Source organism: Nyctereutes procyonoides, unplaced genomic scaffold (assembly GCF_905146905.1).
Source record: "Nyctereutes procyonoides isolate TBG_1078 unplaced genomic scaffold, NYPRO_anot_genome, whole genome shotgun sequence".
In the NCBI taxonomy this organism is placed as follows: domain Eukaryota; kingdom Metazoa; phylum Chordata; class Mammalia; order Carnivora; family Canidae; genus Nyctereutes; species Nyctereutes procyonoides.
The window spans coordinates 31,962,303-31,987,622 of record NW_026575132.1 but is presented as its reverse complement, the minus strand read 5'-3'; the positions used below and the strand labels follow the sequence as shown (position 1 = coordinate 31,987,622).

General features: G+C 44.1%; 1 protein-coding gene across 1 annotated transcript in view; it reads right to left on the bottom strand.

Moving 5' to 3' along the window:
* The window catches only part of WDFY4 (WDFY family member 4), a 284,669-nt gene that overhangs the window by 181,120 nt on the left and 78,229 nt on the right, over positions 1 to 25,320 (bottom strand). Inside the window, exons 14-24 of the mRNA XM_055345541.1 lie at positions 23,596 to 23,810; positions 22,544 to 22,638; positions 21,430 to 21,667; positions 20,948 to 21,024; positions 19,649 to 19,870; positions 18,794 to 18,972; positions 12,508 to 12,739; positions 11,217 to 11,362; positions 9,883 to 9,994; positions 8,967 to 9,157; positions 1,980 to 2,132 (exon numbers count right to left, since the gene is read on the bottom strand). Coding sequence (XP_055201516.1) covers positions 1,980 to 2,132; positions 8,967 to 9,157; positions 9,883 to 9,994; positions 11,217 to 11,362; positions 12,508 to 12,739; positions 18,794 to 18,972; positions 19,649 to 19,870; positions 20,948 to 21,024; positions 21,430 to 21,667; positions 22,544 to 22,638; positions 23,596 to 23,810 — 1,860 coding nt within the window. The remainder of the gene's footprint in view (positions 1 to 1,979; positions 2,133 to 8,966; positions 9,158 to 9,882; positions 9,995 to 11,216; positions 11,363 to 12,507; positions 12,740 to 18,793; positions 18,973 to 19,648; positions 19,871 to 20,947; positions 21,025 to 21,429; positions 21,668 to 22,543; positions 22,639 to 23,595; positions 23,811 to 25,320) is intronic.

The following is a 25,320-nucleotide window of genomic DNA, read 5'->3' as shown; positions in this document are numbered from 1 at the left end:
TGGTGTGCAGCAATGTACTATAGGTCATAAGGTCCTAGCACTTGTGTGCTTCTAGTTTTAGATAACTCCCTCCTTTATTCCCTGGCTCCTTGTATGTTTCTCATCTTCCTTTCTCAAGACCTATTTCCTCCCCATTTTGCCTGTCCATGGACCAGGGCTGTGCCTTTGTCACTGTCTGGTTCTTAAAAATCCCAGACTTTGGGAGATGAACTCTAGATAGCATTCTCCCTGACTCTCCATTTTGTAATGAGATGTAGTACTCTTAGGATCATTTGGGGGAAGCCCAGGTGGCTCAGCGGTTTAGCGCTGCCTTCAGCTCAGGGCCTGATCCTGGAGATCCGGGACGGAGTCCTATGTCAGGCTCCCTGCATGGAGCCTGCTTCTTCCTCTGCCTGTGTCTCTGCCTCTCTCTCTCTCTCTCTCTCTCTCTCTCTGTGTGTGTGTGTGTGTCACATGAATAAATAAATAAAATCTTAAAAAAATTTTTTTTAAAACAAAACAAAACAAAACAAACAGGATCATTTGGAATCAGAGTTCTGAGGAGGAGAGGGTAAGAGTGTACTAGTGACTGGCTTGACTGATGATCTCTTCTCCAAAGTGTAGGCTCCAGAGCTTCTAACATAGTCAAATGGAAGGAGCAGACAAGCTGGACATTAGTGTCTTTTCTTTTCATAAAAGTGTTTTAGCCAAAAAAAAAAAAAAAGTCCGTAATAAATATTTTTAATATCTATGTTATATGAGAAAAGGTAGGAGTTAAAATATATCTATACTGTGATTATGACTATGATATAAAAATATATGTATATTATGCATAGAAAGTGCAGTAAAGCAATGCCTTAAAAGTTGAAAATGGTCATCTGGATATCTGAAGTAGAAGCTTCCACCCTCACTCTTCTATAATTTTAAATATTCTATAATAAGTATATATCATTTTTTAAATTAAGAAAATCCATTTTTAAAATCCTTCCATGACTGCAGCAGGGATTGGCTAAAGTACATATCATGTCATGCAGCCTAGCATATCCCACCTGTCTCATCTCCCAGCCCATCCAGCCTCAAGTCTCCCTGCAACAAACAGTTCTTCGGTCACCCTTCAAGACACTTGCTCTCAAATCCCCATGGTTGTACTCATCTCTCCTGTGTGTGAATAGTGTACACACCCCCTGGAATGTTCCCCCACTGAATGTATTCTGCCCAACTCAGCCCCAGAGTCCCTGATCTGGAAATATGAATGGACTGTGCTCTCACCCCACTCCCCTGATGCCCTCTGACTGTCCCCCTGTGGCATCTAAGCATATTGTAGTATCACCTCAGTTATGTCCTGGGCCCAGACTGCGGCTGTGTACCAGCATGTCTCCAGGACACAGCTGGTGCCTGACCCCAGTGGGCACTCAGTAAATAGTGCTTTGTGAACAGAGCAAGTCACTTGAATTCTGTGCAGTACCCTCACTTAGCCGCAGGCCTGCCCTCAGGGTCTCTCAGTCAGCCCTTTCAAGGAGTGTTTGATGGATGAGCATTAGGTGTTCTATTATATGTTGACAAATTGAATTTAAATTAAAAAAATGTAAAAAAAAAAAAAAGGAATGTTTGTCAACAGCAAAGCTCCACCCAAGGGATTGGGATATATATTTTTAAAACCCGTATATATCTTGTACCCTACAGTTTTAGAAGCCTTTCCCAGATATAATCTGGTTTGACCCCACACCAGCCTCAGGGAGAGGTGATACTTCCCATTTCACATACAAGAGGACTAGAACCCAGAGAAATCAAGAGACTTGCCCAAGGCCACAAAGCCCATTGGTGGTCTCTTCTTAATTATAAACCCAAGTCTCTGAGCTCCAAAGCCTTTGAAGTTTTCTCTTTCACCACCCTCATGATTATTGAGGAAACTGGCCAGCAGAGTTTAGAGGAAGCTCCAGATGTTCTTTACCAGGACACACACCCACTGTTTCAGGTCTAATGACTAGTCTCCAGTTTACCTCAAAATTGCAGAGGATGTGTTGAAAGACACCAACGTTGGTGACAGCAGATGACCCAAAGCCTAATTCTGCAGTGCCAGCAATGGAGAGGATGAGCTGAAAAATTCGGTGGTTTAGGAGAGAGGTCTTTTTCCTCAAGAGAAAAGCCATTATCTGAAAAAGTTAAAACACAGCAATTTCTTCATGAATGCATTCTTAGAACTCTTTCTCCTTCATCTCCTTTTCCCACTAGCACCCATCCTCAGCCCGGACTGCAAACCCTCTGCTCCCTGGTGCTATTCCCTTCATTCCCATGTTCACAGAGGAAAAACACATCACCAACTTCTGTGGCTGCTTCCCTACCCGTGTTCACTTCTCTGGACTTGTGTGACTTCACCTCTTCCTATGGACCCCCCGCTTCTTCCTGATAATCTCCCCCTGTGTCTCCAGGATGTCACTGCCTGTTGGTTTCTTCCTACATGTAGTTTAGTTTAGCTTAGTTTAGTTTAGTTTAGTGGTTTAGTTTAGTTTAGTTTAGTTTTAGAGGTAGAGTTTAGTAAATCATCAATTGCATATAACACCCAGGGCTTATTCCATCAAGTGCCCTCCTTGATGCCCATCACTCAGTTACCCCATTCCCCCCAAACTCCTCCCCTCCAGCAACCCTCAGTTTGTTTCCTGGAGTAAAGGGTCTCTTATGGTTTGCCACCATCTCTGTTTTTATCATTTTATTTTCCTTCCCTTCCCCTATCTTAATCTGTTTTGTTTCTTAAATTCCACATATGAGTGAAATCATATATGTCTTCCTCTGACTGATTTATTTTGCTTAGCAAAATACTCTTTAGCTTCATCTATGTCATTGCAAATGGCAAGACTTCATTCTTTAAAATGAATGGTGATGATGGCTGAGTAATATTCCATTTTGAAGATAGATAGATGATATATAGATAGATAGACCACATCTTTTTTTATCCATTCATCTGTCAATGGACATCTGAGCTCTTTTCATATTTTGGCTATCATGGACATTGCTGCTATAAACATTGGGGGGTATGCCCCTTCGAATCACTGTGTTTGTCATTATGTTCACAGTACATCAAAGCTGTAATCAAGACAGTATGTTACTGGCACAAAAACAGACACATAGATCAATAGAACAGAATAGATAACCCAGAAATATACCCTCAACTCTATGGTCAACTAATCTTCAACTAAACAGGAAAGAATATCCACTGAAAAAAAAGTCTCTTCAACACTGATTTGGGGAATATTAGACAGCCACAGGCAAAAGAATGAAATTGGACCATTTTCTCACACCATATACAAAAATAAACTCAAAATGGATGAAAGATATAAGTATGAGACAGGAATTCACCAAAATCCTAAAAGACAACACAGGCAGAAACTTCTTGGATCTCAGTCGCAGCAACTTCTTGGTAGACATCTCTCCAAAGACAGTTGTGATCAATGAATACTCATTATCTTTCCAGACTGCTCCAGTCACTTCTTGGATATATCTGAAATCAGACCACTTCCCACTCCCCCACTAAGACATAATTAGGATGGCTGAAAGTTGCTTCAGAAAAATCACACACAGGCTGACTGGTTTTACTTTGCAGTAATAGTGTCAAGTGCCAAAATAGTCCTCATTTGGCCTGGTGGTCCAATTCTGTTTTTTTAGTAAGCTGGGTTTTTTCATCCTAAAGATTAGGATTTCATCTCTTCTCTCTTCCCAACCTCACTTTGCCCCTACCACCCAACTTCATACCCTGCTGAGAAGACAGAACCCATCAGACATGAACAGTCCCATCTTCCCATACCAGATCCACTGATATCTGGGTTGCACTCCTTCGTGTTACAAGCAGGGTCTCCACCCACACGGCCCCTGGAACCCAGCCCTTACCTTCTTGAGGATATTGCTTCATGGGAATTCTCAGCTCTTCTCTCCTAGCTGCATCCATCTCTCTCTCTCTCTCCTCTCCCCCCCCCCCCCGTCTCTGTCTGTCCCTCTCATCACTTCTTCCCACCGACAAAAACATCTAGTATTTCTCATCTTAAAAAGAACCCTCCCTGGGATCCCTGGGTGGCGCAGCCGTTTGGCGCCTGTCTTTCGCCCGGGGCGCGATCCTGGGGACCCGGGATCAAGTCCCACATCGGGCTCCCGGTGCATGGAGCCTGCTTCTCCCTCTGCCTGTGTCTCTGCCTCTCTCTCTCTCTCTGTGACTATCATAAGTAAATAAAAAAAAATTTTTTTAAAAAGAACCCTCCCTTGACTCCTAACCCTTCGGGTTTGACCTCTATTTTTTGAGCCCTCTTCATAAATAAACTTCTAGAAAGCACAAATAGGCACAATTTGGCTCCATGTCCTCACTTCACCTTCTGTCTTCGACCTCCTCCAGATGGCTGCTGTCTCTATCTGTCCACCTGTCACCATTGACTTCTAGATGCCAAATACAATAGGGATATCTCTGCCCTTATTTGCTTTATTTGTCAGCATTTAGCATTATTTGATCCTATCTACCTTCTTGAAACACTATCTTCTTTTGGATTCTTTGACAACACTTTCTTCAATTTCTCTTCCCTCTTCTTCTCAATGTCCTTTGTTGGGTTTTGATCATATGTCCATCCTCTATGTGGAGAGCTCCTTATTACTTCCTCCTGAACTCTACTCTTTCTCTTCGTCCATTTCTTCAATATCCTTGAATGAAATATCATCATGATGATATTGATGACTCTCACATTTATACTTTCAGCCCAGCTTGCATCTCTAAGCTCCAGAGCCATCTGTTCCACTTGGCATTTGACCTTTGATGTCATGCAGACATTTAAGACTTAGCATGCCCCAAATATCTTCCTTCCTTCCTGTCTGCAGCACACAGTACTGGTTGCCTCCTGGTGCTATCTGCCCACACTGCTTACAAAGATCCCAAGCCTTCCCAGGCTATCCGGGAATATACTCTCATATCTTGTTGGATTCTATCTCAGTCTCCTACTCAAATCTCACCCCTCCAGCCTATCTTTCTCAGTGGTGTCAAAGGTCATTCTAAAGATCAATCTTTCTTATTATTGCTCATCACTTCCGAGATAAAATCTATTCCACTAAGAGTAGCAGAGTTCTAGTCCTTGTCTGTCTCTCCATACAGGTCATTGTGCACTGGCCTTCATGTCCTTCCTCCCTGCCACATGGATCCTTCAAGTGTTTTTTTTTTTAATTTTTTAAGATTTATTTATTCATTCATTCAGAGAGAGCCAGGAGAGAGGCAGAGACACAGGCAGAGGGAGAAGCAGGCTCCACGCAGGAAGCCCGATATGGGACTCGATCCCGGGTCTCCAGGATCACATCCCGGGCTGCAGGCGGCGCTAAACCGCTGCGCCACCGGGGCTGCCCCCTTCAAGTGTTTTTAATGTTAGTCTGAAATGCCACTTTCTTTACTATGCTATGAAAATACATCTTATAAATAAAACTTGCTTGGATGTCTCCTAATTTAAGAAGAGGATGATAAACAAGTTTTGATAGAAATAACAGATAGAGAGGTTTATATTCTAATTATGTGCTCAGGTTCAGACAGCAAATCAGAAAATGAGTAGAGTAAAAGCCTAAAAATTATTAAATTTACTTTTGAGCAACCCATTTAATTGAAGACCCTTGCTTTCATTCACTGAATCATTCCATAAAACCTTGATGAGCAACTACTGTATACATGTACTTTTAGGGTGTACCAGTGAACAAGCAGGTCCTGTCCTCTTCTCATGGGTCATGTATCTAGGGGGTGAAACAGACCACAGACATGAGAATATATAGAGATCATGCCAACTGGTCATGCCAGTTGTTATGAAGAAATAGAAAGGAAGAAAAGGTATCTAGTATATGATGAGATAGGATGGGGATTCTCTTATATAAAGAGTAATTCAGAGAAGTCATATAATAATAATAACAGTAACCTTGTTTCTTTTTTCAGACCTGTCATTTCCCACCTGCCTTACCACTCTTTGTCCAATCCCTGCTTCTGATTTGCCCTGAAGACATAAATATTTGCAATATTTCCTTTTTAAGACATAAGAAGAGCTTTTAAATTTCCCTCTTCTGTCTTCATTTGTAAAGGTACAATATATCTCTTAATCTGATTGGTTCTTTACTCAAACAAAGTATTTGGGAGTCTTTGTCTCCTGGTCATGTTTTACTGTCCACGCTGCTACAGAGTGAATGTTTGTGTCCCCTCCCTCCCTCCAAAAATCCATATGCTGAATCGTAATCCCCAGTGTGATGGTATTAAGAGGTGGATCCAAGGGAGGTTCTTCAGTCATGAAGTACATGGGACTTGTAAATGGTGCCCTTAGAAAAGAGACCACAGAGAGCTCCCTTATCCTTTCCACCATGTGGGAATACAGTGAAAAGGCAGCCATCTATAAACAAGGAAATGGCTTTCACCAGACACCAAATTGGCCAGTGATTTTGAACCTCCCACTCTACAGAACTGTGAGAAATAAATTTCTGTTGTTTATGAGCCACTATGTCTATGGTATTTTTGTTATAACAGCCCAAACCAAAGGAGGCAGATAAGTTTCATGGAGGGCGGGACTAAGCCCATTTTGTTCATCCATACACCCTTCTGCCTGGCACTGTACCTAGCTCTTGGGAGACATTCAGTCAATATTAACTGAGTAAATAGATTCCACCCATGGGCCTTTCCTTGTCTCTGCCATCTCTTTCTTCCTGAAAAACTCAAGCAACACAGTCCCACATGTGGTATTGGCCACTTTTGTAGCTCTGTGGCACATTATTTCTTTCAAGACACTCTGCTCAGGCAAAGAAAACACTCATTTAGAATTCACAATGCACCATGTCCTCCCCTTAGCTGTAAGGAGGCCACAGTGCACATGAGTGAGGGTTCCAGGTCTCCATGAGCCTGAAGTTTCTGGAAAGATGGCTGGAGAACACCCAAGTCATAGAGAGCATGGTAGTTCTGGAAGAGAACCTCAGACACTTATTGCATTCAATTTACACTAAAATTATCTTGGTATTTGTCTTATTTTATCCTTCTACATAAACCCACAAGATCAGGAACTGCTATTACCTTTTTAGAAATGCTCACAATAATTGCCAACATCCCTAGCCACAGCAGATCTGTATTGCTAAAGTGGAACATATCCCACTACTGCTGCTTTTAACATGATCAAAGACAACTTTTAATTTAACAATAGCCCCAATTCTTGAGTTTTTTCTTAAAGATTTTATTTATTTATCCATGAGGGACACACACACACACGGGGGGTGGGGGGGGTAGAGACACAGGCAGAGGGAGAAGCAGACTCTAATCAGGAAGCTCAACGTGGGACTTGATCCTGGGTCTCCAGGATCAGGCCCTGGGCTGAAGGTGGCGCTAAATCGCTGAGCCACCCGGGCTGCCCAATTCTTGAGTTTTAATATAAACCCAGACATGCCCATTCACTTATTACCAAAATATTTACTAAGTATCTGTTTGGTCTCAATAATATATTGGCAAAGAATAAGGAAACACCCAAGCCTTTAAACAATTACAACCTCACAGAGATGAGGAGAGTCATAATTATAGCACTGGGTAGGAGCAGTTAGACAGAGCGCATGCACAGTGCCAAGAGCAGCCAAGAGTTGGCCATACGCTCAACTCAGAGCTTAGAGGAGAGATCCCCTTTTACATTTCAACTTGACCTGGGAAGATAAGAAGGTGTGTACCTGGGGAAGAAAGGGAAATGGCATTCCAAGCCAAGGATACAGGTACACAAAGTAATATGATGTGGTTAGCAACCCATGACCATGCAGGATTCAGGAAGGAAGGTGCATTGGCTGGGCAGAAAATGGGGCTAAATAGGACTGGAAGGACAGGTTAGTGGCCGGTTTTCAAAGACCTCTGGAATCCAGTATAAGGAGCTTGAGATATTATATCAGTGACTGGGTGCCTTTGAAAGGTTCGCACAGGAAAGAGGTCTCATCAAGTCTGTAATGTAGAATTATGACTGGTATCAATGAGATTTAACGGAATAGCAGAAGGAACAGGCCACTGTCCAGCTGTGGCAGCAGTCTAGGAGAGAGTAAGTACACCTGAAGTAATACCCCATAGCTTTATTCTTCTCAGATCCTGAGTTGGGGGCCAAAGAGATAAGGAGACTTTCTCCTAGCCCCCACTGTACCCAGGAGGAACCACAATGTGACATTGTCTAGACTTTGACACTAGTCTTGTCTTTCATGATTTCCTTCCAGCCATGCAGGAAGGTATTAAAGGGCAGTGAAAAAATAAATAAATAAATAAAGGGCAGTGAACATGTCTCATGTGACCTCACAAATAGTAAATAGCACTGACAATCACAGTTACTCTAAGCAGACACTCTTCTGAATGCTCAGCATATATTAACTCACTTAATCATCACAGCCCTACAAAATAAGTGCTAATATTATTTTCATTTTACAGATAGGGGAACTGGGGCACAGAGAGATTAAGAACTAGAGATGGCAGCCACTTACAGAGCCCTTATTCTGCACAGACATAATGCTCAACCCTCCACTTGAATTAAATGGTCTAGTGCTCACTACAACCCCAGGACACAGGAAGCGAGATAATCCATATTATACTATTGAGGAAACTGAGGCAGAGAGGGTAGGTAACTCATCTAAGATTAAATATCAAGTTTGAAGAAGAGGCAGGATTCAAACCGAGCACCCTGGTTCCTCTGCCCAGGCTCCTAGCCATCGTGTTAGGTGCAAAGTAGGTGGATCACACATGATTCCTGAATTCAGCAAAAGGTACAAGTATATAGGTGAGCACCCCCATTCTGGTCAAAGTCCCTCTCTGCTTGGCTATCACTCAGCCCTCTGCTGTGGTGACACTGGTCTCAAGACCCTTCTGCTTGGTTTCCCTTCTCCAAAAGTTGCCATGGAGGGAAAGTCCACTAGGGCCAGTGAAGCTCCTCCTTGCTCCTTGGGAATAACAGCCTCTTGGGGAGTTACAGGCTCAGATGGGAGGGTGGGATTACCTGGTACCCATGGATGTGCTGCATCAGGTGATCACACATGACGTTGCTGGTCAGGACAGAGTGCAGGACTTTGATGGCCGCATACATGGTATGGTCATCTGTTGCTAAGGAAATGAGGCCCAGGAGGATAGCAGGCCCGCCAATGAAGTCCAGGCTGCTGGCTGCTGGGATGGAGTGGAACACCCTTATGCCTAGGTGGGACAAAGGGGCATTTCATCAATACATTGCAGCTTCAGGGCAATGGCTTTCCCCTGGAAACTTCAAGGACAAAAGAGCTGCCAGCGCTGTCTACTCACAGTAGAGGGGCCTGTGAGCATGGAACAGGCTAGGAGTGGGAGGAAAGGTGGGAGTTTTGAAAGTCTTAGCTCATTGAGCAATCCTACACTGAGTTCTTCCTGGGTCACCAAAAAGAGCGGAAACAGCCCAGAGGATTTCAGATCACTGCTTCTGTCGTAGCCCACAGTGCTGGGCGAACCACATGCTCTCAGAGCCTTAGGCCACTGGTTGCTCTGACAATCTCAGGCTCTTGTCTGCTCTCTAGGTCCTGCAAGATCGGACCTTGCATCAACTCTCCGCTGTGCTCTTGCCCAACTACAGGACAACCAGCAGTCACTAGCTATTGCTTTTACCCACACAACTACAACTATTGCCTCTGTCAAAAGGCCCCCACTGTGCCCACTAGAAAGCTCCATTGTGCATACATGCCAGCCTGATTAGTAGCTGAGTTCAGTAGCAACTGCCAGATGCAGCAAGGTGAACTGACTTCTATGCAACGTGGAAGGCCAAGTTTCCAACAGGGCTAACTCTCCAAATCTCACCCTTACTGGATAGCTGCTCAGAAGTCCAGGCTACACAAGCAATGACAGCCACACACCCATCTTCCCAAATAGCAGTAAAAGGTCAAGGCCTGGCCTACCTAAATGGCCCACAGCTACAGCTCCAACAGTTCGAAGAGAACCCGAGAGGTGGCCCGCACAATTTCTTAGCAAGAACACAGGCATGGTACTGTCACGGGATGAAATGTTCATCTAGAGAAATGAGCAACAATTAGTCTGAAGAAATTTTCCTGGAATGGAGGAGGTCTTATTTGTGAGGTCTTGGAAGGCAGGCACCCCCAAGGCCTGGTCCAGCACTGGCACTCAGTAAGAGAAAGTCAGTGAATAAATAACAAAGGAATCAATGTCAGAAAGACTGAAGTCAAATTTCAGGCTCTGTGTCCTGCCTCCTGGGCTGTGGCTTAGTCATGCGGGAGCAGCTTTGGTTACACAGTTGTGCTGCAGATGTCCTGCATGTCACCATGAAGAACTAATAAGGGCAAGGTAGACCGAAGGACATATGGAGGTGAAACAGTCTGCCTCCTTCTCAGTCTATGTCATCCAGCCTTTGCATGCCCCAGCCTCACCATTCTCACAGGGCTAAGTGGATGAGTCTGGGGTCCTCTGTGGGTAAGGCACCACTGTGGTGCTCAATAGGACCTCATCCCAGATCTCTCCTCTTCAGTAAAGGGGATGGCCCTCTGTCTGTGAGGGTGCAGAGAATGTAAATAAATCAGCTCAAATGCATCAATGTTAAGCAAAAGAGCACTCTCTACAGGAATTAGGAAAGACTTTACCTAGTGGCATCTTCATCTATAAACATGTCTGCTTGTTGTCTTGCACATTTGCTGTTTAAAATAAACATGGCAACTCCCAGAACATTTTGCAGTGTTGGGGTGGGGGGTGGTCAGTAGCATCAGAAAAGAGAAGCTCAATAGTATTTTCACTGTCACCAAAGGTTTTTCAAATTCCATTTGTTCCTATTCTCCAGTGAAGAATAAAGAGCATCTACTCTGGGTATCCCTGGAAGGCTCAGCGGCTAAGCATCTGCCTTTGGCCCAGGGCATGGTCCTGGAGTCCCGGGATTGAGTCCCACATTAGGGTCCCTGCATGGAGCCTGCTTCTCTCTCTGCCTATGTCTCTGCCTCTCTCTCCCTCTGTGTGTGTGTGTCTCATGAATAAATAAATAAAATCTTTTTTTTAAAAAAAAGAGCATCTACTTTCTCCTCTGAGCAATTATAAATAAAGGGTTTAGTCTCAGGGGATGCTAATGGGTGGAGGGGCATATGATATTTTAACAAATGAAATGGGCAGCATTGTGTATCTGTCTACACATGCACGAACATGAATTAGTGTTCACTTAAGCATTGAAAACTGAAACAAACTATGAGATCATGATTCCAAAAGAGGGCAACAGTGAAGGCCGAATTCCTACCTCTTTGGCAATCAAGCGGCTGTCCACCTCGCTGTAAGTGTTTCTGATGTCTGTAACACTGGTGATGGAGGAGCTGGCTACGTGAAGGCCAAAGGAAACCCTTTCCTCTGCAACCAGAGGCATCGCTTCCACATCAAGGTCCAGTCCTAAAACAATACATCTTTGATCATCTCTACTCTCTTTACAGAAAAGAAAGTACAACCTCAGTAAAATAAATATCTATGGCTATATGGCGAAGCTATCACTGAGAGACTGTCTTAAATGTTGATATATTGTATGTTTGCATGTTGTATGTTTATGTCACATGTTTGCCCCTATCTGTGCTTTTCTGACACTTACAGGAAACTGTGGATAAATCTCGATAAATCTCACAGGATTAATTCTAATATAAAATAAAGGCATTCAAATTGTGAAACCACTACAGCCTGAAACATCTACTAAGGAGATGATATAACCTCGCCCTCCAAAACCAAAATGTTAAGTGATAAGAAAGCTGACTTATTAAAAAAAAAAACAAAAAACAAAAAGGAGAGAGAGATTGGGCTGAAAGTCCTAAGATTTTCAATGAGCTACATGCCATGGTAAACATTTCACTTGGAATGAGCACCCTGGTCCCCAGGTCAAGGAGAGGCACACATGCTATTAGAATGGCATGGCCTGAATAGCCAGTCAGCAAAATTTTGGCTCTAGACTTGACCTCATGGCATGGCTCTGGCCAGTGCCATTTGCCAGAGGAAATGGAAGCTTGAAGAAGACATGGGGCCTGAAGAAGAAACACTCTACAGTGTTCAGCCGCCCTTCACTATGCATACAGCTTCTGTACATAAATTCATTCATCATTCTTCCCAGATGGGAGTTGACCCCCTTGACTTGATGGAGCACAGAGAGCAGTACTCCCTGCTTGAACAGCCAGCAATCAATAATGGAAATGTGGATGTATTTGTCTGCCTGTTTAATAATTGAAGACAACAGTGTACTTTAGTTAAAAAGCTTCTTCATTAAAAGGAATGTAACTTATTTATCGCATTCTCTTCTCTCTTTCTTTGCTGATGGTATTACCTACCCATTTTCCTCCATTATGGGCTTTGGAGTTGAAATCCAAAGGATATTGTTATTTCCTTTTCTGTGACATTTTCTGTTGGGCTGTAAATTTATAATGATCCGATTACAGAGGTCTTCCCTAATGACTGACCTATGCTGAGTTTATTCTTTGTAAATATGCTATAAATAACTGGATGTCCATTTAAAAAATAATATCAGTGAGATCATTATAAATCAAAACACTCCATACCTTGGGCATGCACAGCTTGGAAGTTACCACAGTATCTTGGGCCAAGTTTGTTAATAACTTCCAGAGTGTCCATTGAGATGGCTTCTTCAAAGAGGTATGTAGGGCCAAGACGCCATATTAATGATGACTTTTGTTTCCAAATTCGAGGGGTGGCAATATATCCATAAACATCCACAAATGAAGATGGATCCATTGAAAGGAAAGGCCCCGGTAAGGCCTGAATATACAACATCTGTTAAAATTAAAAGGATGGGGGTGGAAGGGAAAGGGAGAGATTTAACCTCAGAATTAAACAAATATACCATGGGTATAAAATGATACACTTTATTGTTTCAAAGTAAAAGCTTATTTTAGCTATAAACATTAAAAAGCATACTCTTGAAGCTGAGAAACAATGCAAAAAAAAAAACCATTTGCAAAATGCTAGTGGGAGTAAAAAACTGACACTATGCCTTTGGAAATAAATTTGACAAGGAATATTAAGAGCCACTAAAATAGTTATCTTTTTTGTTCCAGTCATTCAACTAAGAACCGAAATGTCCACTATTTGCACATCCATTAAGTTTTATGTACTAAAATAATTACAAACATATCCAATTAGAAAGGGAAATAAAATTATGTCTATTTGCAAATGACATGTCCATGTGGAAAATTCCAAGGAATCTACAAAAAAGAAAAAATGTGTAACTCACTAATGAGTGAGTTTGGCAAGCTCATAGGATACATGATCAACATACAAAAATCAATTGCATTCTATAGGCTAACAATGAATATGAAGAAACCCAAATTAAAAACACAACATTTACAATTGCTCAAAAGAAAATGAAATATTTAATAAAACATATATGAAATCTATATACTAACAGTTCAAAAAAGATGATGAAAGAAATCAAAGAAAACCTATATAAGTGGAAGAGACATACCATGTTCCTGGATAGGAAAACTCAACACAGTAAAGATATCATTTCTCCTTTAAATGATCTATAGGTTTAATGCTGTTCCCATCAAAATGTCAGAAGGTTTTTGTAGATACAGATAAGCTAATTCTAAAATTTATATTTGAAGACACAAGCCCTAAATAAATAGCTTACGTCTCCTTTTTTAAAAAAGGAGAGTGATTTTGATTATCTTTTTAGAAAGAGAAGAATTAAGTGAGGCACCTTTCTAACTAATATTGTTACATAGCTTATTACATACCAACAATAATTAAGATATGTGGTATTGGGGGATCCCTGGGTGGCGCAGTGGTTTAGCGCCGGTCTTTGGCCCAGGGTGCGATCCTGGAGACCCGGGATCGAATCCCACGTCAGGCTCCCGGTGCATGGAGCCTGCTTCTCCCTCTGCCTGTGTCTCTGCCTCTCTCTCTCTCTCTCTGTGACTGTCATAAATAAATAAATAAAATTTAAAAAAAAAAAAGATATGTGGTATTGGTACATGGATCAGTAAACTAGAATATAGAATCTGGGAATAAACCCATACAAATGTGCCAAACTGATTTTTGATGAAGGCTCAAGATCAATTCAATGAAGGAAGGATAGCCTCTTCAACCAGTGTTGCTGGAACAACTGGACATCATAGGAAAGAAATTAACTTCAACTTAAACTTCACACCTCCTACCAATGTTAACTCCTAAGAGATCACAAATTTAAATGTAAATCTAGAAAACTTTTGGAAAAAACACAGAAGAAAATCTTCAGGATCTAGAGCTAGGCAAAGAGTTCTTAGACTTGACACCAAAAGCAGGAGTCATAAGAGGAAAATTTGGTGAATTATACTTCAACAAAATAAAAACTTTTGTTCTACAAACTCCTATGAGAAAGAAGATGGAACTTAAGCTACTGACTAGAAGAAATTCTTTGGCAAATAACACATCAAAGGACTAGTATCTAGAATATATAGAAAATCCCTTAAAATGTAAGAGGAAAAACCAAACAATCCAATTAGAAAAAGGCCACAAGACATAAACAGACATCACTTAAGAGTATACACAGATGGCAAATAAGCACTTGAGAAGATTTTTAATTTCATTAGCAATTAAAGAAATGTAAATTAAAAACATTATGAGATCATTATACATCTATCAGAATAGCTAATAAGAAAAGTAGCGACCACAGTGAATGCAGAGAAACTGGATCACTCATTCATTGCTGCTGGGAAATGTAAATGGTACAGTCACTCTGAGAAAATGATTTGGCTGTTTCTTATAAAACTAAACACACAATCACCATATGACCCAGCAATTGAACTCGTAGGCATTTATCCTAGAGAAATATGGACTGAAGTTCACACAAAAACCTGTACACAAATGTTCACAGCAAAATAAAGAAGACAAAAAAACAAGAAAAAATATCCATATAGCTTTATTTGTAATATCCAAAAACTGGAAACAGCCAAAATGTCCTTCAATCAGTGAATAGTTACATACACATCTGTATCACAGAATACTACACAACAATAAAAAGGAATTAACCGTTTCACACTGCAATAATTTGGATGAATTTCCAGGGAATTATGCTGATTGAAAAAGCCAATCCTAAAAGATCACATACTCTACAGTTTAATATATATATATATATAATATCCTTGAAATTACAACATCATAGATTATTGGTTGCCAAGGTTAGGGACAGGAATAAGGGAGGGAGGTGTGGGTGAGTGGGAGTGGTTGTAGTCTTAGTTTTTATAAAAGGGCAATACTAAGGAGCTTTGTGGTGATGTAAATGCTCTGAATCTTGGCAGGAGTCGTGGACACAGAAACCTACACATGTGACAAAATTGTGTAGAACACATACACATACACATACACATACACACATACACAAGTACAAATAAAACTGGGAAATTGAATAAATTAGCAGATTGTATCAACATCAATATTTTGGTTATGAAATTGTTCTGCAGTTTTATAAGATGCACCACTGAGGGGAAACTAAGTAAAAGGTACATAGGATTTCTTGCTATTATTTCTTACAACTACATTTTAGCCTACAATTATTTCAATAAAAATTTGAATAAAACAAAACTAGTTCACGAGTATCACAAATTTTAAAATGATAATTTCAAAGCTTTGTGAATAAAAAATATTAACTAATATTAAAACTTAAGTAATATACAATATTTTCTTCTTTTCAAGATTTTGAAATCTCTGTTTCAAAAGAGAGAAACAGAGATTTTCTGTTTTCTGTTTGTACAGAAAGTATGTACAAACAGAGAGAGAGAGGCAGAGACACAATCAGAGGGAGTGAGCAGGCTCCTCGCAGGAGCCCGATGCGGGACTCAATCCACGCCCTGGGGCTGAGCCACTCAGGCCGCCCAATATACAATATTTTCTATGCAGTAAATTTGTAACTATTTCTTTAAAGGGAAAAAACTAAGACAATACAAACTATGGTAAGATAGAAGGAACACAGGCATTCTTTCTTCTTTCCAATATTTTTCAGTTATTTCAAAATGTATTTATATAATTTTTATAATAACTATAAAATCACCATATCCATAAATATGTATAGAAGTACATATTTTTCAAATGAGAAGTCATACAATTTCAGAGGTAGTCTTTCTACCAATTAAATGAAATTTTCAAACAAGAACAAACCAAGTTTCAGTCACCAGGCGTGCCTAGAGTGGGGTCCACTGTGCTCTCTCTCCTTCTCCACTCCTGACAGGCAAGGACTTCTTGCTCTCCCTCACTGAAGCTCTGCCCCACCCGTGCAGTCTGGCTTGCCTTTTCCCCCAAATTCCTACAGCATATACTCACTGCACCATCTGCATTGACTTACAAACATAAGATGTCTCAAATTCTCCCATCATTTTGCTCAATTTAGACTCTTGAAATACTCCTCACTTTTTAAACTGAACTTACCTTCCCTCTAAACTAGAGAACCATCGTTAAGCTAGGTCATCCCCAACCTAATGTCTCCTATCTTGTTCTTGCTTAGCAGATATCTGCATCTAAACACAGGCCTTCACTTTTATCCCAATTAAATTTCACTTGCTGATCCTGAACCACCTTGTTGAGATCATCTTGGAAAGTCCACTCTGTCTGACTCAAGCCTTGGTCATTCCCCATGGCGTATTTTGGCATATCCCTATGGCATCACACCATTGCCAACCTTCCTGCTAATTGACTCTGGCTTAGCTGCCATGAGGTCAGTTGTTCATCCACGTACCAATTCACTCCATTACACTATCATCTAGTCCGTGTTCCTCCTTGTGGCTGTAAATTCAATGCAGTTCATCAAATATTAATTGCGTGCTTCCTGTGTACCATCCCTTGTGCTAGGTGCAAGCAAGGTCCCAACATCAATAGGACTTCTTTCTTAGCCTCAAAGTACATGAACTATTTCACAGAATATCCACCTATTCCATAAAACAAGACAGATTGCCAACACATTTTGCAAAAGAAGAAAAAAAAAAAACAAACAAGCCCACACTGTAATCATGCCTGGACAAAAACAAAGACACTGATGCAACCACAAAAGTAACCACCCTTCCCATCCTGGCTAACGTGAGTGACTACTGCTTTTTCTCCAGTGACAACTCTAACCTGCTCCATTCTTCCTACTTCGTATATAAAAATTCTGAACATACACAGGCATCAAATCCCCTCTCTTTCTGGCAGCACCCAGTTGAGAATAAACCAACCTTCACTTCCTGAATCCTCCCTCAAATCACCTAAAATAAGCCCTAATCTTATCTAAGCTCCTTCCAAGTCCTTGTAATCCCATGGAGTAGAGCATCTTGCTACAGTAAGCTTAATAAATCTAACTTTTGTTTTATACTATATGCACATTCCTGGAGGTATTTGGGTGGTGAGCATGAACAATTCCTAGTACCTAAAACAGTACCTAACAGAGAATGTGTGCTCCAAAATATTTAATGTGGGAAGGAAGGAAGGAAGGAAGGAAGGAAGGAAGGAAGGAAGGAAAGATGGAAGGGAGGAAGGAGGGAGGGAGGGAAGAAAAGAGGGAGGGAAGAAGGAAAGAAAGGCTAGTACTGTCAATAACTTAAGAAAAGAGTTAACTTCATGTCTTGGAAGACCTATTTTTGTAACGCTCCTGCTGAATCTTTCTAGTTACCACTGTCCTTTTTTAGTAAGATGACTATACTAGAAGATAGTATTGCATTCATCTTTAGGTGTTATATTGAATTTAGGTTGTTTTAACCTAATAGTTCTCAACATGGGGTAATTTTGCCCCATAGAGGGCATTTGGAAATGTCTGGAGACATTTTTGGTGATCACAACTGGAGAGAGAGAGAGAGATGCTATGGCATCTAGGGAGGCCACAGACGCTGCTAAGTATCTATCCTACTGTACATAGAATAGCCCCCTACAACAAAGAATTATCAAGCCTAAAATGTCAAACTATGGAAATGAGAAACCCTATTAATCAAAGATTCTCCATTCTGGCTAAATATTAGAATCACCTGGGAAATTCTGAAAGTATTACCAAATTACCCTGCACACAGAGATTCTGTTATGATTGATCTTAGGAGCAGCCTGCACAAGAGAACTTTAAAAATAATTTCCAGGTGATTCTAGAATGCAGCCTAGATTGAGATGCTCTCTATGGAACCTGGGTGAAATTCTGGCTGCACTTGCTCTCTGGTGTCTTCTGGGCCCTTCTCTCTCTGGCTTCTCTGAGGATCTCTAACAGTGGATGCTGGAGCACACCTGCTATGTCCCTCATCTCCCAGCTACCTCTCCCTCATGCCTCAGGACTTCAGGTGACTCTAAATGGCAGTAAAGAGACACCTTCTCCAGCTATGTGTTCACATTCCATTGCCTTCTCTAAGCAGGGAACCACTTTTCTCTCTTCATTCTTGCTGTAAATCTGGTAAATGCTGCTGGCGTCCTTGCAAGCTCTGGTGCCTGACTCCTCAGTGTAGTGTGCAGACAGTTGTATTAGATTCATCAGGAAGCTTCTTGGAAAAGTAGAACCTTAGACCCTGCACAGACCTTCCTGGGGAATCCACAACTTAAAATGTGAAAAGACTTGTTCACTCTAGGACTTCATATTCTCTCACCACTATTCCTATTTCCATGTTTCACATTCTGCTCTGGTTGTGTGGCTTTCATTCCATTTTCTGAAGGATTTTCATTTTATTGCTTTTAGGGCTTTTCTCATGTTTGAGCTGAGCCAAGTATTCTGATAGCAAGGGAGAGTTTCATTAGACACTAGCCCTGCTGCCAAATGAGAGCAAAGAACAGAACTGAGACCTCTCCAGGTATTGCAGCTGGAAGGTACAGCAGTGGGACAAGCGGAACTCAGGGTGACTAGCTCACCTTGGCTGAGCCGGTGATCTGTCCATCCAGATAGGTGGAAACAGTGCAATTCCTTTTCATTTCCTTGGTGACAACCACAGCCAGGTGGTGCCACTGACCACAAGCCAGCAGCTGGCCACATCGGACCCGAAGCTGGCGTCCAGCAGAAGGCTCAGGGTCATCCTCGGGTTCCATGACATCTGCAAGAGAACATAGACACCATGCCTTGCATGCAGCATCACACTGCAGCAACCAAGGAGAACAGGGCCTCATGCAGAGGAGCCATGCCCTAGACCTCCTCATAAAATAACCACAACAGCAACTATCATTGCTTGAGATCTTGCTTTGTGCCAAACACTGGATTAAGGATGGTTACAAATGTCACTTCATTTCTTTTTCACAGCCCCTGGTGAGGTAAGTGCTATAACCATCCCCATTTACCTACCCCCCTGAGGCACAAACAGGTTATGTAACTTGCCCAGGGTCATGCAGCAGGAGTCAAACCCAGGAGTCAGGTTTTGGGGTCTACCCCAGGAGACTTCCTCTGCAGTGACATACATTTGCCCTGGAGTCCTAAGAAGGAGGAGGAAATAGGCAGTTGTGCTCTGTGACAATGATGTCGTGTTACCTCTGGGGCCTTTTGGGTATTTCCCTATGAAACAGTGACACTCCCAGGGCACACAGGAAGAACAGGCCATTTCTGGCCAACATAGAGGGATGAACTTAGAAAGCCAGGTGGAGCTCTAAATAACAGAGCCTGGACCAGTCACCAACTACTAAAGGATTGAGCTCCCAGGTTCTTATGCCGAGAGCTGCTAACTTAGCTCCGTTTCCCCCAAGTGTGGGCAAAAACAGCTCCAGCTCCCAACACCTTACCCAGGGGCTGAAACTCTTTCTCTTCTGTAGACACAACCAAGGAGAAGTCATCCAGGCACAGGCTGACAGAGAAGCAGACAAAGGGCTGCTCGGTCCTAGCCAGGTGACGCACCAGGCTTAGGAAGCGCAGTGGGTGGCCCTCAGTGACTGTGCTGTGCCTGCCAATCAGGAACCAGCAGGAGAAGGTCAGGCCCCGGGGTGGAGGGAATGACCTGGCAGCACCTGGAGTCAGAATACAAGCATACCCTTAGACTTTCACCTGCCTTGCAATCTTGTCCAGACTCATTGTGGCTCTGATTCAGCCCATGTGTGGCCCTACTGTGTGCCAGCTCTGTGGCCTCATCTAACTCATATCCACTTTATGTCTACCCCATGCCACAGAAGCTTGTCCCTTTATTCATGTACTCACATATACTCACTCATATTCTCACAGGAGTAAGTCATATTCCCATATTCCCATAGATCCCTGAAGCCTCTCTCCAATTCTCTCATCTATTATTCTATGCCACCTTGCTAAAGGAGTGGAGGAGGGGCACAACTCTGTAATTGGTCACCATTGGCTGACCTAAAGCTGCAGAGTGTGCAATGTGAGGCAGAGGACATCAGCCTAGCTCAGCTGAACCTTGTATGGGGAAGTATCCATCATAGGGAAACTCATGTCCTCCTGACCCATAACAGGGTTGGCAACACAAAGCAGGCCCACCATCTTCCATGAATTAGCAGAATCAGATGTGGTATCCCACGTGGATAGGCTGTGAATGCAATGGCTCCTCAGCACCCACCATCCCAGTGAGACCCTGGTTCTCCTAAGCTAGGGTGCCTAGCTCAGACAGCGCTGGGTGCTTGCCCTGCCCTGCCGAGCCAGTTTTTAGCTGAGCACAGTGCTGCGCAAAGCCTGCCAGGCCCTGGTCGATCAGATGGCCATCCACATAGAACTTATAGTCTTTTTCAGAAAGAGCCCAGGGTGGAGTGAGGTGTTGGTTTTGACATTTGTCAATCACTGACTAAATGAATACATCCCAGACTCAGCCATCAAATCACCAACTGAGACCACAAGTGTTCACTGAGTCCCCACTGGATGCAGAGTCATGGCTGGGCCCTTGGGACACATGATAAACAGGATCCTCCTGCCCTAAAACAAGCATGACAAACTCTAAGGATGAAACGTACACAGAAACAAGGAAGACTCCCACTTTCCTTAATGCCAAGTGGAAATCTGAAATCAAGGCTCCCTCAGCACTTATTCTGGAGACAGGGTGAAGACAGCTCAGCAAACTGAAGCTGCTGAGAATCACCTACCTGTCCCAATCCCTCCAGAGACCAGATACTCTGTGCTGCTTCCCATAACTGTAGACAGAGTTGGAATAAACAAACAGCTAGAAACAGAAAAGTATCTCAGATTATTGAACCGCACACCAACTTCTGGCCATGACATCTCCCCTATCTCCCTCTGCAGGGGCCTCACTCCCTCTTACACCGAGGACAGAAAGTGGCTGATGCCCATACAGGGGCCTTAAAAGATGGAATTTATGCTGGATCCTGAAAGGGAGGGCATTCCAGAAAGCAGGCCCTCCAGGGCAAGTAGAAGGTCATAGCACTACGGGGCGTAGGACACTGGCCCTGAGAAGCCAGAGGAGACAAGGTGCCCCTGACCCAGACATCTTATGCTCCTGGCTGGTGAGAGCTGGTGAGGACTACAGTTTTTTGATCAATATTATAATTCATCAGAGGCACTGGGAAATTAATAAAGTGCATTCCAAATATAAGAAAGCCTGTCGTACCCATAACCTTCCATGGACATGTCAAATTCCACGAACGATGGAGCCAGGGCCGCCCTCAGAGGCTGCAGGTTGCGTGGGGAGGTCATGGAGATGAGGCTCATCGAGGTCTGCAGGGCAGTGGCCGAGCCCTGGGACGTCCCTGAGGGCCTGATGGTCTGGGTGACTGCTGAGCATGGGCCGGCATCCAGAACAGTGCCCGTGGAACCCTCAGCAGTCCCTGCTGCTATAGCCTGGGACCCTGAGGCAACAAGCAAAAGTAGAGGGGCATCCCCATTTAAGCATATCCACAGCTCCTCTGACAACAGCCCCAGGGGGTCTGCAACAGCCCAGAAGGAAGGCTAACCTCACCACCACCGTGCGGCGGCTCCCTATTGACTCACTCACCCTAAACTGCAGTGAGAACATGCTCCTCCTAGAGACTTCTTCCCCCTTCAGTCCACCATTCCCCACACCCACCCCACCCTACTTTCTAGCACACCATCTGCTGCTGCTGTCATTGGCTTGCCCCACTGGTGGTCGCTCCATGACGTTCCCACTCCTGACAGCCTATTTCTGTGAAAGTTCTGCTCCCTGCACCTGGCTGCCGGCACAGGCTGACTCTCCATCCATGCTCTTCAGTTGGGCCTCCTTGCCTTTGTGTCCTTATGTGATCTCACATTCAGTACCGTCACAGCTGTCTTTTCTTTAAGCTGGTTCCTGGAGCCAGCAGCCTCCTGAGGACCATGCCTGATACTAGGGAGCCGCCCAGTGCTTTGGCCTCTTGATCCCCGACCCAACCCATGAGCTGTGAACTGTGCAAAAAGCCATCACTGGCATGTCTGTCCAGGGGCAACACTGGGTACTTGACACACAGTGTGTCATGAAGGAAACCCTATTGCTATTTCTTTGATCTGCACCCAAAGGGGTCAAGTACACACTCACCATCCCCTATCTTATAGGAGGGTCGGGGTCATCCTTTTCCTTCTAGATCTGGGCTTTCTCTGGGACCACCAATCCTGCTTTTCCTCATTTACTCCATTGAGCAGCAGGCAGTACCACTTTTTGAGTCTATCTGCTTCCCACCTGTTGTAAAGGCTCCCTTAAACAGAATGCGTATTCTCTCTTCTTTCCTCACCTGAGCCTCCAGAGTCCCCTCTGTTCACAAAAGATAAATGGAGGATGTTCACTGCAGCTGACGGAAGCGGAGGCATCCCAAGACCGAGAAACTGTCTAGGTATCATAACACACGAGAGAAAGAAGTGAAGACCTTTCATGGGTGGAAGCATTCTCCGGTTCACTGGAATACCTTCCTAAATCCAGGTGCTCCCGAGCCCCTCCTCCATGCTTTTGTCTCTCTGCCCGGAAACCTTTCCTCAAACCGTCCAGAAGCAGAGTGTCCCTGGCCTGGCACCGAGACCACAGAGCTAGCATGTTTAGGTGCCTTTGACTTAACCAGTGATTAGCTGGGAGCCTCAAATCGGACCTTGAAGAGATAAGGAATTTATACTACACTGTTCTGTGTCTGATCCATCAGCTCTGCTCTGTGCATCTCCCTCCTTCTCAGCTTTCCAGGCAACAGGTGGCTCCATGAAGGGGCTGCCAACAGGAAGGCCCCCAGAAGATACACTGCCTGTGACCCTCTCCTTGCCAGGAGGCCTGGCCCTACTCACACTGGCCCAGCTCCCTGCAGGCTAGCCTCTCAGGGTGTCAAGTCCTCACAACCCCCATCCCTCTCAGTAGGGCATCCTCACCTGCCCTCTTCCTTCCTCTCCTGGTCCCATGAATGCCTGCCTGCACAGGCCTCAGGCCTAAGCCCCTCACTGCCCTGCAGCCCTGACCCTTTACACACACTCTTCTGACGGTGGCTTTCCAGTAGCTCTGGTGCTGCCCACTCAGCATCCCCCACGATGCTATCTGTGTTGTCTGCAGAACCCTCTTACTATTGTCCTTTCCTTTCAAGGCCATCAGCTCCGTGGGAGGGCTTAAGTCTGCTTTGTGGGCCTGCCCACTGTCTATGTGGACCCAAGGATGTCCCATGCCAGGAAGGGTCACCCCCAGCAGAAGGGAGAGGCAAGACGGGGCACAGGGAGACCTGTCCCTGTGCATGCCCTGTCCCTGTGACCTGCCCACTGTACCTGAGCCCAGCTATCAGTAGCTCAGCACCATTTAATACACAGCACACAGTACCTTAATACATCTGGTTCAATGGCTTGGGAGGCAAGCTTTTCAAAGATCCTGATAAGGCCCAAGTTCAAGGGGCTGGGGCTGGCGGTCAGGGCTCTGCGGCAGGAGGCTACAAGGGTCCTGAGCATCCCTGCCTCACACATGACCTGACGGTTCTTCTCCGATTTCACCAGGGACTGGATGTGACTGGCCATGGAGCACTGGATCTCCTGCGAAAGCTAAGAGGTAGCAAAAGCAAGCAGTGAGCCCTTGAGGTCAGCATATTTTGTGGGCAACTTGGAAAGACCCCTAACCAGGCCTCAAAAAGGTTGTGGGGGTCAGGCGACTGCACCTACATAGCCTGTTCTCAGTGTACCCCATCTGATTCGGGGGTTCTCAGATGTACTCTTGCCCAGTGCAGGGGAACGGGGGCCACTGGGGTCAGCTGCCAAAGAGGTACAGGCTTAAAACAGGTGCAAACTGGCCTGTGAGAAGCTACATCTGTCCTAGAGACATGGTGTCTGCCCCAGGCAATATTTAAGTGGTTTCTGAATGAACTGCTAATATTTAAAGATCTGGAGATTTTATGTAAAAGTCCAGACATGTGGCCTCTCTCGAAAGGTAGGAAGGCTGGGCCAGACAGATGGCAGTCTGTGTCTCTGAGAGGCAGCTGGGCAGGCCCTTGGCTGCGCCTCTCTTGGGCATCTCACAGTCCTGTGCTTCAGTCCGTACCCCTGACATAAGAGGTACAGTGGCCCAGGAGGCAGGCCTGGAGGCAGTGTTCACGTGGACTGGCTGTGGCCCCACCAAACCACACTCAACCCCCAGGCTAATGCCAGCCGCAGTTCCTGTGCCGAGGGCCTTCAGCCTCCTGCTGTCAACCCCCCCACACACTTTCCAACTGCCCTCCGTCCACCTCTCAGACAGAAACACCTGTGGTCTTATCTTGCCCTTATTAGTTTTCCAGTCAGTTCAGCATCTTTATGTCCTTGAAATCCACAGAAGAGAGCACAGAGTAAGCTCAGTTCGTCTGTGAGCCAAATACATTGTTTTTGCAACCTCCTTTTCTTTGTAAAAGTATAAACCCCTGGAACTCCCAGGCCTCTCCAAATAATACAGTTTGGAGTAGAAGTCAGGGTGTTTGGGGTGGGAGTCGAAGTTCCTCTATGAAAACTCTTAGGACTGCTCATATTCTCTTTTACTGTTGTATATGATATTGTCTAAAAAAGTGAGAGGGATACCAGTTAGAACTTAATGGAATTTTCCTGCAGTGGATGCTATGAATGCAGCATCCTTCTCCAGATGGGTGTACCCATCAGCGCTCCCCTTTCTCTGGAGAACTGCCCTCCCCTAAGTGGGAGCTGCCCTCTCCAGGAGCTATGTCCCCCCATCTGTCCATGCATGCACACACATGCAAATGTGTATGCACACATGAACCCATGTATACATATATACACATGTGCATGCATACATGTACGTGTGCACACATAGGCATGCACGCATATATACATGCCCACACAGCTATACATATACTTGTGTGCATATACACATGCATGCAAACATACACACATCCATGTACCATGTGCACACATGCACACGCATGCACACATACACACCAGACAGTAGTCAATGAGATCACATCCTTCAGTCTTTGTGGTACAATTCATGCCTGAGAGCCCTGCCCTGTGGGCTCAGGTTAAGGTTGGACTTCAGCTGACTGCACGTCCTCACTCAGCTTCTTCCCCTGCA